General features: G+C 50.9%; 2 protein-coding genes, 1 long non-coding RNA gene and 1 other non-coding gene across 21 annotated transcripts in view; 1 reads left to right on the forward strand and 3 right to left on the reverse strand.

Annotated features, from left to right (window-relative positions):
- Positions 1 to 616, reverse strand: part of SDC3 (syndecan 3) — a 38,522-nt gene extending 37,906 nt beyond the window's left edge. The window contains exon 1 of the mRNA XM_061149144.1: positions 479 to 616. Within this exon, the coding sequence (XP_061005127.1) occupies positions 479 to 616 (138 nt within the window). The remainder of the gene's footprint in view (positions 1 to 478) is intronic.
- Positions 617 to 5,026: 4,410 nt separating this feature from the next.
- LOC133060723 (uncharacterized) lies at positions 5,027 to 12,733 on the forward strand. 2 transcript variants are annotated; one of them, XR_009693817.1, is made up of 5 exons: positions 5,027 to 5,312; positions 6,138 to 6,286; positions 6,632 to 6,874; positions 8,548 to 8,624; positions 11,360 to 12,733. It is a non-coding gene; the product is annotated as an uncharacterized LOC133060723 (long non-coding RNA). The 2 variants fall into 2 exon arrangements; XR_009693818.1 differs by having other exon boundaries at positions 5,027 to 5,249.
- A 75-nt stretch (positions 12,734 to 12,808) lies between these two features.
- The window catches only part of PUM1 (pumilio RNA binding family member 1), a 123,324-nt gene continuing 113,787 nt past the window's right edge, over positions 12,809 to 22,345 (reverse strand). For all 17 annotated transcript variants that reach the window (XM_061148421.1, XM_061148420.1, XM_061148414.1 and 14 more), the window contains 2 exons: positions 17,765 to 17,957; positions 12,809 to 14,676 (listed from right to left, as the gene is read on the reverse strand). In XM_061148421.1, coding sequence (XP_061004404.1) covers positions 14,545 to 14,676; positions 17,765 to 17,957 — 325 coding nt within the window. In that variant the 3' untranslated portion in view covers positions 12,809 to 14,544. The remainder of the gene's footprint in view (positions 14,677 to 17,764; positions 17,958 to 22,345) is intronic.
- LOC133061065 (small nucleolar RNA SNORD103/SNORD85) lies at positions 16,859 to 16,943 on the reverse strand. The gene has a single exon (XR_009693898.1). It is a non-coding gene; the product is annotated as a small nucleolar RNA SNORD103/SNORD85 (small nucleolar RNA).

Consider the following 22,345-nt stretch of genomic DNA (forward strand, 5'->3'; position numbering starts at 1 on the left):
TCATCCTTCACGCGTGCACACCCCACGGGTCCCAGCACCCTCCACGGAGGTGGCCACACACGCGGTCATCCTCACCCACCCCCTCAGGTCACCTTCACACAAGTCACCCTCCACCCCTCCTCCTCCCAGGGCCGCCTGCCGCCCCCCCCAGCCCGCGCCCCCGACACACACCGCCCCCGGCCCTCCTGCAACGACCCTCGGAGGGAGGAACCGAAAGCACACCCTTGCCCCCGCAGAGGGAGGCGACCCCATTCCCTAAAAGTGGCCGCGGTCCGGGCACACCCACGAAGCACCAAGCCACGTCCGCTCAGACCCGAGACACGCCCAGCGCGGCCCCGCGCCCGGACCCCAGCCGGGACCCCAGGCCGCCCTCGGGGAAGGGTCCCCCCGCCCGCGGGAAAACGAGCCCCCGGGAGGCAAGGGCGGCCAAGCACGGGCTCCCCGCAGGCCGGCCGGCGCGGGAACGGGAGGCACTCACCCCCGCGGCGCGCCCCGCCAGCAGCAGCAGCAGCAGCGGAGGCAGGAGCAGCCCGCGGGCCCCAGGCCCGGCCGCGGCCCCGGCCCCGGCGCCAGCCCCGTGGGCGGCCCCGGCGCGGTGCGGCGGCCCCGGCTTCATGGCGGCGGCGGCGGCGGGCGCCTTTGTTCCCGAGGCGGCGGCGGCGGCGGCACGGCCCGGCGGCTGGCCCGGCGCGCTCTCGGTCGGGGCTCCGGCTCAGCGGCCCGGCTCCGCCCGGCAGCTCCGCGCCCACGGCCGCCGCGCCCGCAGGAAGCGTGCGCTGCCGCCGGGCCGCCCCCAGCGCGGGGGGCGGGGCGCGGAGGGGCGGGGCCGGCGCGGAGCGCCCCCCGCCGCCCGGGTCCCCGCGCGCCCCGCGCTCCGCACGCACCCGCCCGCCGCGGGATGGGGGTGCCGAGGGGAACGTGCGACCGGGGACGGGTGGCTGGCCTCGCTGAACCTCGCTCTGGGGACCGGGACCCGCAGCGCGCGCCTCCCCGGGCCGTCGCGGGGCTTGGAGGGGGAAGGACCCCGCGTGGAGGTGCGGGGTACGACCTGGCTCGTCAGAGAGTCCGGTAGATGGGTCTCATCTGCGTGACAATGGGTACCCTCCCGCTAAGGGTTCACTGACTCTCCCAGGACCCATCCATCATCCCCTCCAGCCGATCCACAAGAAGGGGCCACAGGTCATCCGAGTTCACTGGGCTTTGGTGTCTCCAGGACACGGGTGGGCAGCGGGACCACAGAGCAGGCGTGGCCCTCTCTGGGCCTCAGTCTCCCCTCTGCGCCGGCGGGTGTTGACCTCTGGGCCCTGACACTGGGTGGACAGACCTGGCCAGGTGCTTCTTCTCCCGCAGCTATGTGACCTCAGGGGGGCGCTGCCAGCTCCCCCAGCCTCGGATTCCTCATTGTAGGCTGCAGACCCCTCTGCTCCCAGCGCAGGTAGTATGAAAAGTATGTCCCAGATGGGGGGTGCCCTGCGCTGTAGTCCTTTCCCCTTGGGTGCTCATCCTGGGTTTCTCTGTGGCTTTTATCCATGCCTGACATATGATGCACTTCGCTTACCCGCTGGGATCTCCCACCACCAGCACAGGAGTCCCAGGAGGGCAGCAGCTTGGTTCGTCTTGTTCACTGCTCTGTCCTCAGCACTAGCCCAGGGCCTGGTGCAGAATAGTGGTTGGGTGCAAATTTGTTGGATCAGTAAATGTGTTTCTCACTCACTCCCATCCACCTGTTTTGGAGGAAGAAGGGTATAGACGTTTACTAAACCCCTGATCCATGCCAAGTACTTTACATGAGTGACCCCATAAGGTAGGAGCTGTCAATATCTCCACTTCCTAGATGGGAAACAGGCCTAGAGGGAAAAGATTATTTGCTGGCACTGGCCAGCTGAAAGTCTCCACCCCCAGCCCCCCTTTCCCCAGACCCATTTCAGGCCCTGCCTTCAGCAAAGGGGAAATCATCGAGCTGAAACTGGAACAGTTCCCCCTAAGGAACAGGAAACTGAAACCAGGACTGATGGAGCCAGGAGGGGAGAGTGCCGGGTGTGGACCCGAGGAACAGCCCCTGGCACCAGGCGTGGTTTGGGGTGTGGGATGAATCAGGACTGGTCCTTCCAGGGGCTTGAGAGGAGGGTCAAAGGGCAAAGGTCAGCTCAGCATCACGTGGTGCTTCATTAGGCGTTCCCTGCAAGGGAGCTCACGAGAGCCTCATCCAGATGCCCTTGGGCAGAGATCTGGAGAGGGAGGCAAGGCAAAGTCAACACTCTGAGATTCAAAAATCCCTGAGAATTCTGAGCTCCCAGCCTCTGGGAACCCCATTGCCAAACCTTTAGGAACTCTGACCCATGGGCCCCTTGGAAAGATGGCTGGAGAGGGGCTGATGGGGCCCAGGAGGCGGGGAACTGGTTCCAGTTGAGGCAGCACCGCTTGGAGTTAAAGAGCTCTGACTCAGCTGGGCTAACACCCGGGTTCAGACCTCCGTTCTGTCAGATGTGAGCTGGGTGACTCTAGATGAGTGAGTTTACCCCTCTGAGCCTCAGTTTCCCAGCTGTAATGTGGAAAACATGACCACGTGGTCACTCGTTCATTCATCATCCAAAGATAAAGTGAGTGCCGTGTGTGCCAGGACCAGGGCCACGTGCCAGGTTGTAAGGATTAAATGAGCTCTTCTGGCCACCGAACTGGGGTTCAATAAAGGTGGCTCAGTCATGTCCAACTCTTTGCAACCCTATGAAATGTAGCCCCCCAGGCTCCACTGTCCATGGGATTCTCCAGGCAAGAATACTGGAGTGGGTAGCCATTCCCTTCTCCGGGGGATCTTCCTGACCCTGTGATCAAACCCTGGTCTTCTGCATTGGAGATGGATTCTTTACCGTCTGAGCCACCAGGGTGGCTGAGATGATGCTTATTAAGTAAGGGACCCAGATATGAGGATAGTTACTTCCTAGAGGGGCTGCTGCAGGCCCAGGAAACAGGCTGGGTCTGAGGAGCCCATGAAGGGCAGACTTGGGGCCAACAGGGTCAGGGGAGGGCGTCTGAGATGCCAGATGTCCGCTCTGTGTAAGGAGGGACTTTGGAACAGCTGGAACTAGCCACAGATGGCACTGGCTACTCTGAGAGGTGGGGAGCACTCTGGCTGGCAGGTAGACGAGGCTCAGAAAACTAGCCATCAGGAAGGCCGTTAAGACAGTCCCCATGCACAGAATGGGCATGGCCCACCTTCTGAGCTCCCTGCCAGTTCTGAGACTTCTGGAAGCTGTGCCCTCTTCCCTGACGTCCCAGCGAGGGGGGAGGGTCTTTGGACTGGGCAGGCCCGGAGCGCCCCCTGCCGCACCTCAAGAGATGCTGGTCCTGGCCCGAGCTGAGCCGGGTCTGAGCCCCGAGGGTCTCATTCTGCTCCTCACCCCTCCCACCTCCCCCACCCCGCTGTCCTTGGTGTTCAGAGCTGCACACACTCACTGCATCCCAGCAGCTGACGTTCCATGCAATCAACACCCCCCTCCCCATGGCTACCTGTGCATTGGAGCCTCACCCCAGCTTCTCAGGGTTTCCCTTACCTGTGATCACCATCCACACAGGCATCTGCTCGCCGCACTCGGAGAGCAAAACTCCCGTGGCCTGCTTGGCCCCTCGGGGGAACCTTCCTGACTCCCTCAGGCGGGGCTTAACCCCCACTCATCCCACCCACCCCCAAACCAGCACCCTGGACAAGACCCAAGCTTGCCGTCCCAGCCCTTTCAGTCTCTACTGTCTGTCACTCCCTGCCCCGCTCCCACCCCCCACCTGCCCGAAGTGGGAGACCTCGGAACCCCCAAAGGACAATGGGGCAGAGCTGACTAGACGCCAGGCACAGCTTAAAGATGCACATCGCCTGTAAAGTGGCTTTATCCCCACTTTACAAGGGATGAACCACAGCCAGCCCAGAGAAGTTAGGAGACATGTCCAGGGTCACCCAGCTGGTGAGGGAGAGCTAAGCTCGTGACCCAAGCTCTCAACAGTAACACTGCAATGCCAGGTCCAGAGGTCTGTCGGGGGGGGGTGTGATTTGCACCATCACGTGGACACAAACAACTTGTGGATGCACTCAGATGAGCCTGGAGACCAAATGACCCAGCTACAGGCACGCCAAACAGCCAGGCCCCACCACCCACCCGACTCAGACCTTCCTCTGCCCCAGCCAGACTGCCTGGCTCCAGCAAAGGCAGCGAAAGGGAAGTGGAGGCCTCTGCCGGAATCTCTGAGGTCCAGGCCTGTGTTGCATTTCCAGGCCTGGAACACAGGAGCTGCTCAGCAATCATTGCCTGACTCCACCTGCTCCCAGAGGTTTGGCTAAACAGACCGGCTCTTTGGAACTCACATTGCCATGTAATGATGAGAGCCAGGTCCTCCTGAGGGCTTGCCCTTCGCCAGACACCATCCAGGGCACCTCCCTACTCCTCTTGCGGCCCGGGATTCGTGTACCACAAACACACTCACCTCCTCGCGTCATTGCCGAGAGGAGTCTACCAGTGAAGCCTGGCACACGGGGAGAGGGATGCATGGGTTTGCGCCTTCCGTGGTCCCCAGTTTCCAGCTGGGGTGACTGGCCCAGGGTTGCACAGCCGGGAAGTTAAGGGGCTGACAGAAGACCACTCTGCTCTTCCCTGTGGCCACGCAGGGGACTTTGTGATCCTCACCGGCCCTCCAGCTCAAAGCAATCACAGGTCTGGGAAAAGCAGTCTGTGCCTTGCCTGGGCTTCCCCTGACTCCCCCTGCCCGCCCCGCACCTACCTTCTCCCATCATAACTTTCCGTCTTGCCCAAGACTCAGGATGGAGCCAGAGCCCCGATTTGCTTCCGAGAAAAGCCTGAATGACAGAAGTCCTGAGGTGTCATTGACCCCAAAATCAGGAAGTGAAAGAGGATTCTGCCAAGAGGGCTCCGGCTGGAGCCCACAGAGGGAACTTGGGAAGGTTCGGGCTGTCTGCCTGCTGACCCAGCAAGTAGAAGTGTCACGGGATAAGCTGAGTGGCTGCTGGGAGAGTCTGCAGGGCCTGGGTGGGAGCGGGAGGGCTTGGCCTCCATCTGGGGGAAGCCCCCTGCCCACCAAGGGGCCTGCCCATGTGAGGGTCTCAGAAGGCCATCCTCGAGCCTTTCCTGAGCCCCCCATGTGCCAGGGACTTGAAGGCACATCTCCTCAAGATGAAGAGTGGGTGATGCCCCTGGGCACACAGCTGCCAGGCACGGGGCCAGGATTCGAACCCAGGCTTCTCCTAGGTCTGTGAGCAGGGGTTTGGCAAACTAAGGACCCACAGGTTTCCTGGGAGGCCCCTCGGGCAGGTATGGAGGAGGGGGAGGGAGGAGGGGGAGAGAGGAAGTCCAATTTTGTTTCAGATGAGTGACCTGGGAGCCAGAGAGCAGGCCTGGGCTGGTCACCCAAGAGGGGAGAGCAGAGGTCACAGAGACCCCAACAGAGACCCCTGTTTTCGGGCAGGTGGAAGCCAAAACCTTGTCTCTGGGTCTGTCTGGCCCAGGCGCCAAGACTAACCGGGGCCTGGGGGGAGGTGGAAGGGAAGGAGGAATAACAACTGTTCCAGGAGTGAGGCTCTGACCTCAAACTGGGTGGGGATGAAAACAGGGATGAACCCAACTCTGTGGGACCCGAGTTTATGCAATTTGAGGGGATCATGAATACAAAATTAGGGGCTGACTGGCTTTGGAAGGGGGTTGTGCCAGTGAGGGTCCCCAAAGCTTAAGCTTCATTTGTTTTACATTCGTCTGAACAGAAGCCCACAGCCCAGCCAGGTACCATCGACTGGGTCCAGCAGGGTCAGCAGAGGAGCCTGGGCAGGGAGGGGTTAACCCCACTCCGAGGGCTGAGGATCCTGGGGGAATAGAGGAAGGCTTCATGGTGGTGGCACCACTTCTACTGAACCATGGTGGGCCCACCTCCGAGAGTGGGTGCTCTGAAGCGGTTGCACTTGAGACTCCGCCCACCTGAGAGGAGGGCTCCTAAAGTCTTGAGCTCGAGCTGGAGGCTTCCGATGTCTTATGTATGGATGAGGCTGAGAAGATTCTGGAGTTTGCTCGCTGTGACCTAGAATGACAGTATGTAGGGTCTTGAGTTGCTCTCCTCACTCCCCACTTCATCTGCCCATTTCGCAGGTAAGAAAACTGAGGCCTGAAAAGCGGAAGTGACTGACACACAGTCAGCCTGTGGCAGAACCCAGACGGCTTCACCACCAGCCCTGGGCTTTGCTTTACCCACCCTCTCTCCTAGGCCAAATGCTCTGTGGTTTGCAAAAACTCTCGAGGTAGGACCAACCCCACAACAAAGACCTCATTCATGTCCAAGACTTACCCATGGTGACCCCTTCTTGCCAGTCCAGGGTCACAGGGCTCGGAAGTGGCTGTTGGGGTGGGGGAGCACACACCTGCTCTCTTCCCTTTGAGTGGGGAGGGGAGGGAGAGAGGGGAAGGGTCAGCAGGAATGTAGAGGAGACCGCAGGAGGAGACGAGGCCACTGCCGTACCAGAAGCCATTTCACTCACACACCCCCGTTCCCAGGAACAAATTGCACATTTGGAGTCATTTTCCTGGAAGAAAAAAAAAAGCCTCTCTAAAAATATATTTTCTTTCTCACCTCATCCTGGGGCTAGAGCAGCCCAGCTGGGCAACAACCAAAAAAGCCGGTGGAGGAGAGTGACCTGGAATTGTGAAAGGGGTGTGTGTGAAGGGAGAGTGAGATGGACCAAGAGGGCCGGAGACCCTCCTGACTCCACGCCAACAGAAGTGAGGAGAGCTCAACCGTCACCAAGACATGTCATGCGTCTTTCCTCTTTGAGACTCACCGAGACCAGCAGAGCTCACCCTCAGGTTCCTGAGTCCCTGCGGAGGGCCAGGTAGGCACAGATCTAGGTGCTGAGGAAGCTGCCATCCCAGGGCTGGAGGTGGGCAAGGAGCAAGGACAGTCAGCCCTCCGCATTCGTGGATTCAGCCCACCTCAGATGGAAAGTATTCAGGAAAAACAAATTCCAGGAAGTTCCAAAAAAACCAAACCTGCATTTGCTGCACAGTGGCAACTATTTACCGAGTGTTTACATTGCATTAGGTATTATAAGTGCTGGTCGCTCAGTCGTGCCTGACTCTTTGAGACCCCTATGGACTGCAAGCCCTCCAGGCTCCTGTGTCCGTGAGGTTTCCCAGGCAAGGACACTGGAGTGGGTTGCCATTTCCTTCTCCAGGGGATCTTTCCAACCCAGGGATCGAACCTGGGTCTCCCGTACTACAGACATATTCTTTACCAACTGAGCTACAAGGGAAGCCCATAAGGAATCTAGAGATGACTTAAGTAGAGTTTGTGCATGGAAGTATGTGCGTGGGTTCTATGCAAATATTCATGCTCTTTCGTATAAGGGACCTGAGCCTCAGTGGATTTAGGTATCACAGGGATCCTGGAACCCATCCCCCAGGGATGCTGAGGGGTGACTGTAACTGCATTCACATGGGATACATGGCTCCTGGCTCCGTTCCTCACCCTCTATGGGCCCTGAGCAGGTTACTCCCCTCACCCTGGGTCTCAGTCTTTGCATCTGTAAATGGGTCCGATCTGGGAACGCCAAACTTAATTCCCAGCTCCCAGCGTGGGGCCCTGGGATGGGGCATGTCGGAGGGCAGAAGCAGGGAGGGTCTTGAGCCCCTGGGCTCTGAGGAGAGGAACTCTGGGTCCAATCCCAGCTCTTCCACTTCCTGGCCAGTGACCTGAGACCGCTGTCTTCCCATGGAAGTTGATGTAACTGCTCTCTCCTCCCATAGTTGGAGGCAGGTGACCGGGTGACATAGGGCAGCACCCTGCTCAGGGCATCAGCCAATACTGGCCATTATTTTCCAGTCATTCCCGGCTTGGTCCACTCGCGGCCCGAGGGGTGTGGGCCAGGGAACCCTCCTGAGCCTGAGAGACAGAGGCTGACCTAGCCCTGGCACAGGACAGCGGTGGTCTCTGGGGGGTCCACACCCCCAAGACACGTCTCTACCCGGGGCTCCGAGGAGCATCTGGAAGTTTCCTGGAGTCCTGGCAAGGGGGCAGCTGGTAGGGGTGGGGTGGCCAAGCTCTCCAAGGCCAAGATAGAGCAGGGTAGCATGTGCCTCACAGGAGAAATGAGAGAAATGGGCCTTCTGATGTGCCCAGAACCAGCCTGGCCTACAGCAGTTTTTGTGCTGTGTATTAGTTATCCACAGCTGTGTAACGAGTGACCCTCAACACAGCCACTTAAAACAGCAATACACACTATCTCCCCCAGTTTCTGTGGGTCAGGAGTTCAGGGGAGGCTGAATAGGTGGTTCTGGTTTGGGGTCTCCCATGAGACTGCAGTCAGGATGTCCTAGAAGGCTGGAAGGGGGCTGGAGGCTCTGCTGGCAAGTTGGCAAGTGTGACTGGCGTGTTAAGCCTGGTCAACAGCAGGGACCCTCAAGTCAGAGTGTCCTACAAAATGTCCCGGAGAGAGCAAGCTGGAGCTGGTGTCCTGTGTGGGGGAAGTCACGCCCTACCCTTTGCACAATGTCCTATTGTTTGCAGGCAGCCCTCTTCACGCAGAACACATGAGGATAAGAACATCAGGAAGTCGGCCACCTGGGAGGCTGTCTCCACATGAGGTAATAACTCAGTGCAATCACTTTCATGCTTAAAATTGTCCCAGTTCAGAGGATAAATTAGTCACACTTAGTGAAAATTCCAAGGTCTCCAACATAGCAGGAAAAAATAGGGCAATAAAAATAATAGTAACAGGTTTCATGTGTGGCTTGCTATGTGCCCAGCTCTGTGTCAAGTGTTTCCAGGGTGCCCCAGGAGGTAGAAGGACTATTATCCTCTTGTGTAAGAGGATAAATGACTCACAATGGTCCCAGAGGGGTGGTAGAGCTGGGATTTGAAGCTAGGCACCTGTGGGTCATAAAAAGACTCGGAAGTTTTCATTGTGTGAAAGCTTTGATGCATAAGCCAGAGATGTAGCCCCTAAAGAGGTACTAGGGCCTCGGGTCACATTAACAGAGGCTTGGGGCCCCCTGCTCACAGGATCAGCCCTCTGACCTCATACCAACCCTGTGAGGGTGGCAGGGCCGGGCTATCATGCCAGGTGACAGTTGGGGCAACCGACTTGCCAGAGGTCACACGTGAGTCCCAGGCAAAACTAGGGTCTGTGAGCCAGATACCCTGCCGTCCCAAGCCAGAGTGAGGGACTAGCTTTCTACCCAGCAGAAGCTGGGGAGGGAGGGAAGCGGAAAGCTTAGTCTTAGGGCACATGCCAGACCTCAGGCCTCTGGATGGGACTCTTCACTCCGGAGCCCCCCAAGCCGGGGATAAGCCATCCCAGCCCTCCACCTTGGACCCTTGAGCCCGTAGGCTTCTATAAGGCTTTCTTTAGGCAGCAGCACCCTCGTGTGGCTACTGCTGGTAACTACATGAAGCCGCAGCTCTCCTCCCTGTAAAATGCTTCGCTCTCTAGCGCCTCCTGCCTGCACGCTAAGTCCCGTCAGTCCTGTCTGACTGCCACCCCCTGGACTGGAGCCCGCCAGGCTCCTCTGTCTAGGGCCTCACGCTTCTCGAAAAACTCAACTAGAAAAGAGAGCCCAGCCATCCCTGGAGCTGATGGAAGGTGACAGGAGCAAGATGGCATGGACAGAGCACTGAACTCGGTTTCAGGAGACTTCAGATAAAATCCTTGCTAGGTTATTGACTCACTGTGTGGCTTGGGTCTCAACCGCCTCACCTGAAAAATGGGCTGATAACGGTCTACCTTGTCTTACTGCCCGACTTCCCTGAGGCTCAGAGAGTAAAGCGTCTGCCTACAATGCAGGAGACTCAGGTTCAATCCCTGGGTCAGGAAGATCTCCTGGAGAAGGAAATGGCAACCCACTCCAGTATTCTTGCCTGGAAAATCCCATGGATGGAAGAACCTGGTAGGCTACAGTTCATGGGGTTGCAGAGTCAGACATGACTGAGCAACTTCACTTTCACTTTATCCTATTGCCTAAGGCTTTCAAGAGGATCAAAGGCATCCAAATACGAATGTGCTCTGTACCCTGTAAAGCCCTGTGATCCGGTAAAGGATTTTTATACAAAGTGTGATGGAAGGACTCTGTTGTCATCAAAGTGCGATGGAGGGACTCATGATGGAGGTCTCTTGTAAGAGACCAAGAATGTCAGTCTCCATATGGTGGCAGCCCAGAACCTCACATCCTTGGATGGACTTGTTAGCAGCTGGTACTGGCAGTCAAATAAGGAGGTTCAGCCTGAGCCCTGAAATGCAATCCTGCAGAGGGAGGGGTCCATCCCAGCCCCAATCCCTCCCACAAGATGCCAAGGGAAAAAGCTTCAGGCCAAGCATTGGTTTGACCCAAAGACTCGCATCAGAACCCAGAACTCATTTCCATATCTCCAAGATGAGAACCACCACATTCCTCGCAGGACTGTTGTGAGAAATGAGAGAACATGTAAAAACTCTTGGGTGCCTGGCCCAGAGTTGGTTCATGACGAATGACTACGTCCCTGCTGGCTCACACGGTTAAGAATCTGCCTGTGATGTGGGAGACCCAGTTTCAATCTCTGGGTCAGGAAGATCCCCTGGAGAAGGGAATGGCAATCCACTCCAGTATTCTTGCCTGGAGAATTCATGAGCAGGAATTTTAACTCCATGGAGTAAAAAAGAGTCGGACACGACTAAGCGACTAACACTTTTAAACTTCTTTACATAATGGACAAGGATTGTTTGGTTCACCAAAACCTGTGCACAAACATTTGGAGGAGTGCTATTAAAGGTAAAAAACAATAAATATCATTTATTGCACCAATGTGCCAGGCACTCTGCTAGGCTACGTAATTCAGTTCATCCTCACAGCCAACCTTGGACATGAAGTACTGTTTTCCCCAGTTTCACTGAGAAGAAAATTTGGACTCAGAGAGATGTCCCAGGTAATAAAAGGCAATTGGGATGAAAACCTGTATTTGTCTGACCACAAAGGCCTCAAAGACACAGGATTGAAGTAAGATGGTGGAGGTATCACATTTCCAACCTAGCACCTTACTTTCTTACCACTAAAAACACAAGACATTTCTCTAAATGTTGAGTAAAAGGAGACAGGGTGGGGGGAAAAGTAGTCTAAGTGTAAATAGTCCAGGTAGAAGAGAAAACCTACATGGGTACCTCTTAAGTTCCAGGCACTTGACACATTTATTTTGATTTTTTGCCTGAGTCCTAGCTGCAACATGAGGGATCCAATCATCCAACCAGGGATCAAACCCGGGCACCCTGCCTTGGGAGCATCGAGTCTTAACCACTGGGCCACCAGGGAAGTCCCATGGCATGTTTATTAACAATTCCATCTTATTTCAGCTTCATGAGGTATTACTTCAATCTTTGAGAAGAGGAAACTGAGGATCAGACAGACAAAATTACCACCTCAAGGTCACAGACTGTAGACTCATGGGAGACAAAGAAATCCAAGCCTCTTGTTTTGCCTGCTTTGTTCTCAGCCTCTGCAAAGGTTCAGTAAAACCCTAACTGTCTCAAAAGCTGTTAACTTTCCATGATGTAAGAACCACTCCACCTACACACAATTGATGGGCCTTCAATCCATTTCCAGCAAGGAATTCAGTTCAAGATCAGGTAAAGGGACTACTCCGGTGGTCCAGTGGTTAAGAATCTACTTCTCAATGCAGGGGACAGGGGTTTGATCCCTGGCTGAGGAACTAAGATCCCATAAGCCACAGGGCAAATAAGCCTGCACGCCTCAACTACTGACCCCTTGTGCTGCAACTAGAGAAGTCTACGCACCCCAACGAAAGCTTCTGCATGCCGCAACTAAGACCCAACACAGCCAAATAAATACACAAATACTGAAAAAGGTCGGGTTAGGGCTAGGGAGCCTGGTCTGACTGCAGAGCCACACTACTCAGTCGCACGCACCTCCAGCATGCCATCTCTAGTGGGCCCGCGATGACTACAGCCTCGGAAGAGGGTTCGGGAAGACTCCATCACAGCTGCTAAGGCAAAATCAGGTTCTGCACTTGAACTCTCCAGTCTCAGCTCCTTTCCCCTACGTTTCTTCTCAGACCACAGGGGCTGCTAGTGACCGTCCCTCACCCTTGGGAGGGGACCCTGAGAAGTCCCCTTTCCATCTACCCTGAGGCTCCACTTCCAGTGCCCCTGGCCGAGCCCATCCTGTCATTGCCAACCAAGTTTCACTGGTGGTTTTCTGCCAAAGCTGCTCTTGGAGCAGACAGTAGAGAAGGGGAGGGGGCATCTCCAGGCAAAGGTGGCAGGTACTTCAGTGAGCTAGGGCCTCCTGAACTCACTGCTGGAAGAGGTCCCCAGTGTGATGCAAAGAGTGAGCTAGGGACAGCAGGCCAGCCTGGGCCAACCTTGGTGTCAGGACACAGAAGGGCGGGGTGCAGACAGGGGAAGGAGCGGGGACCTCAGGACAGGGAGGCCTTCCCCAGCACCCTGCTTCAGAAAGCGAGGAGGAGACGTTTATCATCTGCTGGATTCCAGTACCGGCCCTTCGGGCTCGCAACAGCACCTGAGAGCCCAGAGAGTGCAAATGACGAGAACCAGGCAGACAGTGGCAGTCAGGCCTTTTGAGGACGCTGTCATGGGCACCCAGGAAGGTGAATTTTCTGATTTTTCAAAAGAAGTTGGACATCACGATGCACGTGGGATGTCTTTGATAAACCCTCTCACAAGACAAAAACAAAACAGAAAGAAAGAGACACAAACAAGAAAAGGGTTGTCTGCTCTGGGGCACTATATTGGAAAAAGTAATAATAATAATAAAGCACAAACTCAGATTCCAAAGTTCTGTATTTTTCAAAATAAAGATCACACATTGTTTAGAGACAATCTACACAAGAGTTACAAAAAATAGTTGCCCAGGCATAAGCATACACAGGTTTGTTAATTATACACATATGGTTACAAGTGTGCTTGCAAAAAAGTTCATTGGAAATATACACAAGGCTCTGGAAATGTACACCGTGTAGTGTTACAATTCTATATTCAAACAAGGAAAATTGACAGTATGTTACATTCACTTACAAGTAGACAAAATGCAAAATACAGTTCATCTTCTGTACAAAAAGGAAGGGCAATTCACACTTTACAAGGTGAGAGGGGCTCTGATTGTAAGGAAAGTTAGGGCAGGGTTGAACTTTGCACGTCCTTTTGACTGTCACAAAATAAGCAAAACATTACTTTTTTAGGATTAAAAAAAAAAACCACTAGTGTGAACTGAATCATCTGGAATAACATTTAGAAAGGATCTCGCTACTATCTGACTAGGTGACAAATAAAACCAAGCTTTTTTTTTTTCTTTTTAAAAGTTAACTAGGCTGTATAAAGAACATTTATTCCTTCAAAAGAAAAAAAAATTTACTTCTGGTTGAAATTACAATTTACAATATACAACACTATATGCTACGACCATAAAAGGTGTGAATATACACTGAATGCACAGGGCTGGCTAATTTTCTTTTCTTACCAAAAAACGTGTTTATGTTGATTCAAACTTCTCCACATTTACATTACAGGTATACAAATGTACAATTGTACAATCAAAAGTATGTTCGACTACTAGGGTACATTATAGATACAGATTAGACATCAAAACAAGAAAATACTACAAATTTGTATATATGCAAAGTCTACACCAAGTATACACTATATATTTATAGAAGCAAGACCAAAAGCAGAGTTGGATTTTTTTTTTTTTTCTCATGCTAAATAATCAGATTTTTGCCTTTCAATGTTAACAGAAAAAAATCCAGTAGGCAGTAAACAATCATACCCGCCCGGCCTTGAAAGACATTCTGGGTGCTCACATCTCCTCCTCACAAAATGGACTACACTATTTTCTTCAGCATAATAGTCTCCAAAAAAGGCAATTTTCAGAAGTTTCATAAACTTAATGTCATAAACTGAGGCTTTTGCAACTCTGAAATGATTTTCTTTATATATATATATTTATATATATATATTTTTATAAACATTGTTAAATGCCAGTTTGGGGTCATTTAACTAAAATTCAGACTTCTCAGGTTTTTTTTTTTTGTTTGTTTTTCTTTTTTACTAAAATGAGGAAGTGGGGAAGAGCTATTTGCAAAACTTGCCAGTGAGGCAAATGAGTTAAAAACCTTTTTTCTTTTTTTTTTTTTAACTTTTTTGTTAAACCAACCACCCTGAAAGTTTCCACACGTGGAATATAGATACAACATTGAACAAAATATGTGGCCTCCCATGTACACTGGTTACCTATGTACAAGTATCCTATACACCAGTAAAACAACAGGGCAATTAGTCAATTAAAAAAAATAATTAGTACATGTTATGCGTAATAAAATGAAACAAATTTACAAAGGCTTTTCCACTTGTGGATTTGATTCCTTTTTTTGGGAGGAGAGGGTAATCCTGGAGCAACCATTTACCCATTTTTGGATTCTACACTGGAACATTTCTGGTTGCTGGTTGGATTCACCAGTGGGCCAGTGAGGTCAGTGGGAATGAGGGCACGGGGTGACACTGCCTCAGATAATACCGTTAGGGGGGCCACAGATGGGCCCTAAGTCAACGCCATTCTTCATGTAGTATTTCTCCAGCTTGGCCAGGATGTGCTTGCCGTAAGTGTACTTGCGAAGAGTCGCGATGTGGGGCCGGATCTGCGGAGAAAGCACAGTCTGTGTTACTCTGGCCTGTGACAGGCTCAGGGGGCTCAGGGTAACTTGCTCCTGGACACCATGAGTGCCTACAGGTACACACACCCCACAAGCAACATCTTTCACTCGCTCAGCCTGAGCACCTGAATACATGAGCTACACTGACCCAGCAGGTGAGGAGGGCGGCTCCTGCCCTGAGCGCTGATGCAGGATCCAAGGGCTCTGGAGGTCGGACAACCACAGGCCACTTCCAGGACAGCGTGTGGAGACTGAGCATCCCGAGACACGACCACACCATCCACCGCGGTCGGCAGCCCCTGAGGGAGCCTCTCGGCCCCACGGCTCTCCCCAGCAGCAGGGGCTGCTTTCTGGGGACCACGAACCCTGTGCTCATCACCTGACCCTGCTCTCCCATTCACAGCAAATCACAGAAAGCTATCAATGATAACAATAAAAATGATGAACAAGAGCCAAGAACCATCCATTTTGAATCCTCGTAAGAAAGGTGTGATTATCCTCGTTTCACTGATGAAAACACGGAGGCACAGTGGTTAAGCCGCTCATCTAAAGTCAGACGGCCCCCCACTGTCTGGCCACTCCTCTCACAGCTCTGCTCCGCCTCTCCAAGACACTCAGCCCCATGAGCATCTCTCTGTACCCCAACCCTGGGGCAGACCCACATCCACAAGTCCCGTGCATCCCACACAACTCGGCAGGTGCTTCCTCTCTGGAACCACCTTTCCTCGCTGGTGACCTCACAGAGCCTTCTACAACACACTGCGTTCACAATCATTTGTGGAACCACCAACATGCCACACAGACGGTGAAGACCCACAACACTGACCTGCTTCCCCCATCACAGCTCCCCAGTTACTTACTCAACACAGGACAACATGCCAGGGAAGATGGACACTCTCAAGCCTGAGTGTTCCACGCAGACCGTTTTGCCTGTTTAGTTGTACCCTCAAAGCAAAGAAGGGTCAGGTGGCTCCAGAAACCACTTCTGTAACCCTCACAGGACGCAGACCCATATTAGCTTTATACTCTCACCTAGGAGCCAGCCTGGGAAACTATGCACAGTCCTTGGCTCGAACTCCGAGCTGCGGCACGCAGACCACTGCCTAACCGTCCTAAATAAACGCACTTGCAGAAAGGACACCCCACTTCCATCTGGGTCGCAATCATGGTGACATACAGAGCTGAGGCTTTGGTCCTTAGTGCTCGAGGCTCCGAACCCCTTGCTTTTGGCAGCTCTCCTTTTAAAACCTGAGTAAAATTCAATCCCTTCACCTGTCTGTCCCCAGGACTGGCTCACTGATGAGTCCAGCCACTTAACCTTTACATCTGTCCTATTCCAGACAAGACACTAACAATGTGCATATACAACGCTGTTGAACTCCATCTTCCACTTGATTTAAAGGGAAATGGAAAGCAACCTGTTCCCCTCTCAATCCTCCCGCTTCCTAAAATGGGTATGCCTAGCTGTGAAAGAGCAGAAGTCTTAGGCTTTTCAGATTCTTAGGACTCCCCCTCCTCTCTCAACTCCCTCAATCAAACCAGCTGCAGAAGCCCCATTCTGTCCACTTCTCTTGATTCTCAAAACCGCCACTCACCTCTTGGCTTAGCTATTTCAACAACCCCCTGTCCAGACCTCACTGCCTCCTCTCCTCCAAGTTACTCACTGGCCAGGACCATGATTTGAAATGTAAGTGTGATTCTGGCACCCCAGTCCTGTCCCACTGGACTTGCTGTACTTCTCCATTTAAATACACTGTCTTGTCTCCTCTTTCAAGGCTTCACACACTAGGTTTCCTCCACCTGGAAAGGTGCAACGCTTTATTCACACGTCGCTTTCGCAGGAAGCCTTCTCTGTGAGGTGCCCCTCCACGCTCACAGCCCCCCACTATCTCCCCAGTATCAGTGTAACTGTCTGCAACACTGCTGGGCCTACCAACAGTGTCCTGGTGCAAGAAGAGTTCACCGGAGAGCACCTGTGCTTTTAATTTGGTAAATGAATAAACTTCCAACGTTCTGTGTGTCTCCAACATCCCCTCCACCTTCACCAGCATCTTGACAGGCCCATCTGAGTCTCACAGCTTAAGGACTCTGGACTCCCCAGCCCTCAGCTGCCATCACCAACACCAGCACGGTGTTGGGTTCTGACCTGGAGGCGGTGGGGGCCCCGTCTGGCTCAGAACTTGAGTCCATAGTAAAGATTCTCATTACCGAACTCTGTTCTCAGAGAGGGCAAGTGGCTCATCACTGCCAGACCATGGGCACCCCTCCATCGAGAAGGGCTGGGTGAATTCAGAGCCCAAAGGCTGAGGGTTCAGACGGGCAGCACCCGAGGCGCGAGGCACTGCCTCCCGCAGACACAGTGCGGCCCGCACGCCTGCCTGGGGGCTGGCTGGACTCCCCGGCCCCGGGGTCTGTGTGGGGCCGGCGGGACCTCCTCCACGACCGCTCTGAGGCCGTGAGCCTCCTCATGTGCTTTCTGGGTCAGCTCCCACTCACGGCACACAACGCCTCAGATTTCTGTCCCATTTTCTCCCCTCTACCTCCTCTGCAGCCTGGACTTCTCCTCCTACAAAGCCTCCCCTCAGCGGCGTGCGCTCAGGCGCTCACGTCACCCTTCCCACATGTGCTCTGTGGGCAATGCTCAGCCTCAGTCATCTCTGTGCTGGCGACTGGCACACGGTGGGCGCCAGATCAGCGTGCCAGACCAGTGCGGCCTCAGGCAGGAGCTCGTTCAGCAAATGGTGGAATGGAAGATGAAAGGGAGGAATGGAAATAAGGTAAGGCGGCTGATCTGCTAGACTGAGAAGCTGGTCTCCTGGGAGCCAGCAGGTACAAGACTCGGAGGGGACTCCCCCACAAAGACTGAGTTTAACATTCATACCAGTGAGTTACTGATGGAGCGACAGCAAACACAGGGACAATGGCCACTCCAGATAAAAGGGACAAGAAAGCATGATCCAGTGACAAACTGCGCAAGAAGCAGCAAGAGGCCCACCCTCCTTTGCATTTCAGAACTGAGAAGAAGCGAGGCCAGCTCCTCCTCTCTGATGGAGACCCGCACAAACTGGCCTACCTTGTGCATGACGATCTTCCTCTGGGCTGGCTCCGCCACATCGATCATCTTCTGGACCACGTAGTTGGCGTACTGGTCCTTCATCATGGTGTATAAGGCACTGTGGGGACCGTCGTTCATGGTGCACACCTCGTCGATAAGCACAGCGCGCTCTGTACGGGAGGCGTGAGTGACACACTTCTCCACGACGTTGCTGTAAGGAGACAAATCCAGGGCCAGTCCTTAGAGGGGCCTCGTTCGGCCAGGCTTATCTGGCCTGGGCTCTGACCTCAAGGTCAGCAGCAAATGAGACTTCTTGGAAGATTAATTCCTCATCTGTTTGACTCTATAAGATCCTATCTTTGCCATCTGTGACTCCAATGTCGACCATGGCCAAGCCCAGGTCATGGAGGGTACCAGACCCAACCACCTAACAGGGGAGGGCAAACCCAGGTAAGTAAAGGTTCACAAGACTGGTTATGAGTTGAAATGGGTAATGAACATAATTTCAACAGGCATCAACATCTATCAATTCTCTCCTCACCTCTGTGAACTTAATGGGGCCAAGAACAAGTCTCTCTCACATCTAGATCCCCAGTGCCACGCACAGAACTGGGCACTTAAGACAGGCCCTACAGACTTGCTGAGTGAAGGCAGACACAAGGAGAAACCACAGTCGTCAGTCAACTACTTCACACTGTCTCTTAAAAACAAGAAGGACCCCCAGGTGTGTCCACATGTCTAAACACTTCACAGATGTCTCAACCTCGGAAAGGAAAAAAAAAAGATGTGGTTACTTTAAATCAGAGTTCCTCTACAATCCAGAAGGACTGCAGATGCTGATTAAATCACACCCAGCCACATGCTAAAGGGCACTCCTCACCCAGGAGTGATTGATTACTCAAGAATGTTTGCTTCTGTGCCTCCGTGGGTATGAGGAAGTTGTGTGATGTCTAAGAACAAGAACAATACTTATTCTTTGTATTTGTATTACTGGAGCCAATACTTGGCAGAGAGAACATTTGGTAAGTGGGAGGCTGAACACTCTGCAAGGATTTCATGACTGGGGGAAGAGCTGCTCTGGATCACAGAACACTCAAGTAGAAAAGGAACTTTCAAATCTAGCTAATGCAGAAAGCTCTTTTCTGACCATTCTGCAAGATGTCCATTTAGCCTCTGCATGAGAATTTCCAATGATTTGGAAGCGATTCTGGGGCAACCGACCATGCAAATGAATGGTTCTCTCAAACATTCTTTATATACTAGAGTAAAAATGTGCTTCCCTGAAATTTCACCTATTTGTCTTAATTTTGCCTTCAGGGGCTGAAAAAAAGGATGTCTATACCTACTCTAGGAACACCAGAAGGCAAGAGATAGTGTCTCACTCCTTTCAAAGGCCAGCCCTATATAATTGAACAGTCATCACAAATAACGACCACCAATTCCCTACTCCAGGTCCCTACACCAAGTTCCTACTTCGATTTTTAAATCGCAAGAGAGGGTGGTGGTTCCACACCACTCTGAAAGAACCCTCACCATGTTATCTGGTTTCGAATACTGAACCTTTATTATGTACGTGCTTTTATTTAGAAAACAAAATTCTCAAGCTAAAATGTCCAAGAACTACCACCATCCTACCAGACATTTCTTCAATCTTTCTTCTTAAGACAGAGCAAATCAAATCTGATAATCACGTTTAAGACCACAAACAGCCTCTCCCTTCTGATATAGCAGCGGCATGCGAAAACTTTCCCCCTCACGTTCCTCCCACAGCACTCTGCAATTCTAGCATGAGCTGAAGGTGTGGCGTGTGGAAGTGCATCTCCTAATAGACACTGGCTTCTCCCTTAGCAGAAAAGGGAGTTAGGACATTACTAAACCAGTCACGATATCCAAATGTTCAAGCAAAGAATCATCACTTTTTAGAACTGCCAGGCTGAGCTGCTCCTTCATCCACCCAAGACCAGAGTGATCAGATTTAGAACAGAATTTTCTACTAAGCTAGGCTGGCAACAGGACACTCATTCTTCTGGGTGGAAGACTGACTCCTTGACAGTAACTTGTCTTTCAAGAAGGTCATCAGGGTCGGCTATCACACTTGATAGGATCACTCACTGATCAGGATCCCACCTGGCCAAAGCCGCCCTACCACCTAAGCACACAATCCATATTGTTCCAGTCTTTAAAGTTCATTCTAGTATTTCTGAAACTGTGGTTCTTAACCTGATTGTGGGTGATAAAATCAACTTAGTGATTTGAGACTAGCTTTTTTGGTTTTTTTTTTTTTTTTTAATGAAACAGAGTAGTCAGTATCAATTAATTATGACAATCTTCAGTTATGTGTGTATGCACATGCCTATGCATTCAAAGTTGATGAAAAATTTACTTTGTATTCTGGGTTACCATCAAAAATGTCATAAGGTCACTAACCTGCTTAATTGGTTTGTTTCTATTCAATTTTCAAATTTACTGGCTCTTTTGTTAACTTTAATTTACTGTTAAAGCCATATAGTGAATTTTATTTCAGATGTTGTACTTTTCTACTCTAGAACTTCCCTATTATTCTTTCTGTAATAAAGCTTCTAATTCTCTACTAACATTCATCTTTTCATTTCACTATACGCACATTTTCCTTTACATTTTTGAGTATAATTTAAATACTTTATAATACTTTAAGTACCTTAAAATATAGTATTTTAAAATACCAATTACTTATATAAAATTTGTAAAATGTATAATTTATAAAATTATAAAATTCATACTTTTATATAATTATACTTTTTATCATTTTAATACAAATTTTTATTTTAATTTTTAAAATAATAGCTTTTATATAATTATAAAATTATATACTTTATAAAATGCTTTATAATCCTTCTCTGCTAACTCCAACATCTGGGTGGTATGGAACTATATTCACTGGGGATTTTTCCATTTTCATTTTTTCTTCTTGAGTATAGGTCACATTTTTCTGTTATCTAGACATGACAAATGATGCACTGTATACCCTGAGTTCTGTCATATTCCTAAGAGTATCACTCTCCTAACCCCTTTTTTGGGCACGCGGTATCTTTGCTGAAAGTAAACTGCAAACCTCTCCCATGCAATAAGCAGCACATGAAATCTCCACTAAATTCTTTCAGCCCTGGCAGGGTTGCCTCAAGTTCATCCTACACAGTGTGGGTCAGGAGTCAACTAGATACTTAAGAAAGTTTAAATTTAGGCTTCCCCCTCCTCCCTGGTTCTCTTCCTTTCCAGAATTTCTCCCCTGTCACTCTGCCACTGCCTTTTTGGAACACCAGCGATCTTCTATCCCAACTTAGCCTACAGACTAAAACTTTCCTAATTATAGTCAACAACACCTTTTATAAATTTCAAAGTTACTAACAGACTAGATCTTTAATGGTTCTCAACAGAAAAATGATAATTATGTGACATGGTAACAGCTCAAGTTACTGTAGGAATATTACAACATATAAATGTATCATACCAACACGTTGTACACGCAAAACTTGCACAGTGTTACCTGTCAATTATGTATCTCCCCCACTCTCTCAAAACAGGAGGTGTGGGAGGAGGCGGGGTGGAATTTTCCCAATGCAGTGAACCTTCTTTCAAGTATCAACAACCTCCTCTACTCACTTCTGGTTATCTCTGTGCTCCTGGTCACTATCTAATGTCTGCAGGTAGTTTTTGGCATTTTGTCAACAATTTATTAGTTGTTATACATGAGAGGGTTGGGCCCAAAATAGCTACTCCCTTATTATCAGACCACAACTGTAATACTTAACACTATACAAGGGTGAGACATTATACACACTGAACAAGACAGTCAAGAGGACTGTGACCCCAAAAACAGACCGCAGAGGTTCCGTCCTCTATTTTCCTGATCCTAGCAAATGTCCTTAAAAACCAACACAAGGTCCAGGAGACGATCCTACTGTGGTTAGGGTGTTGAAACACTGGATCTGGGGTGCTTTTATTTCTCGTCTCTATTTTCCATGCTGTAACAAGATTTCACGAATTAAAAGTGAACAATTTAAAAACATCAAGGCTGTTCGAGTCACACCTGCCCTGCAATTTACTTTAAAAACAAGAGAAGAAAAATATTCCAAAAAAATACAGAGAACTATGTTATGCGTAAGATACACACTCTACTCAGAAATCATAGCACTAACCCACTGGACGGCCATCAATTTCTTCTTCAATCTCTGCTACTTATAAGTTACCTAAAACATCTTTCACAACCTGGGAATAACATATACATTTAATTATTGGGCTGGTATGATATGAAGACTTGAAAAGAGATTTTGAAGAATATGAAGGCCTTATACAAAGATATGGTTACCTTCCTTTTAACTTTCAGTATCAATGAGGAAACTAAGTAAAGAACATTTCACAATTCCAAAAAAGTAAGTTCATGAAATACCCAGTTTACCAAAGTACAAAATGTATGTGCTTTAGAAACAAATTCCCCAGATTTCAAAGTGGCTCACTCTAGGGGAGTAAGAAGCCCACTAAGAGACGTCTTATGTTTCATATTTTGCAGTAGAACTCAGTAACTATGTATTACTTTAAGGAAAATAAACATTAAAAAGAAGA

Source organism: Dama dama, chromosome 8 (genome assembly GCF_033118175.1).
Source record: "Dama dama isolate Ldn47 chromosome 8, ASM3311817v1, whole genome shotgun sequence".
Classification (NCBI taxonomy): Eukaryota; Metazoa; Chordata; class Mammalia; order Artiodactyla; family Cervidae; genus Dama; species Dama dama.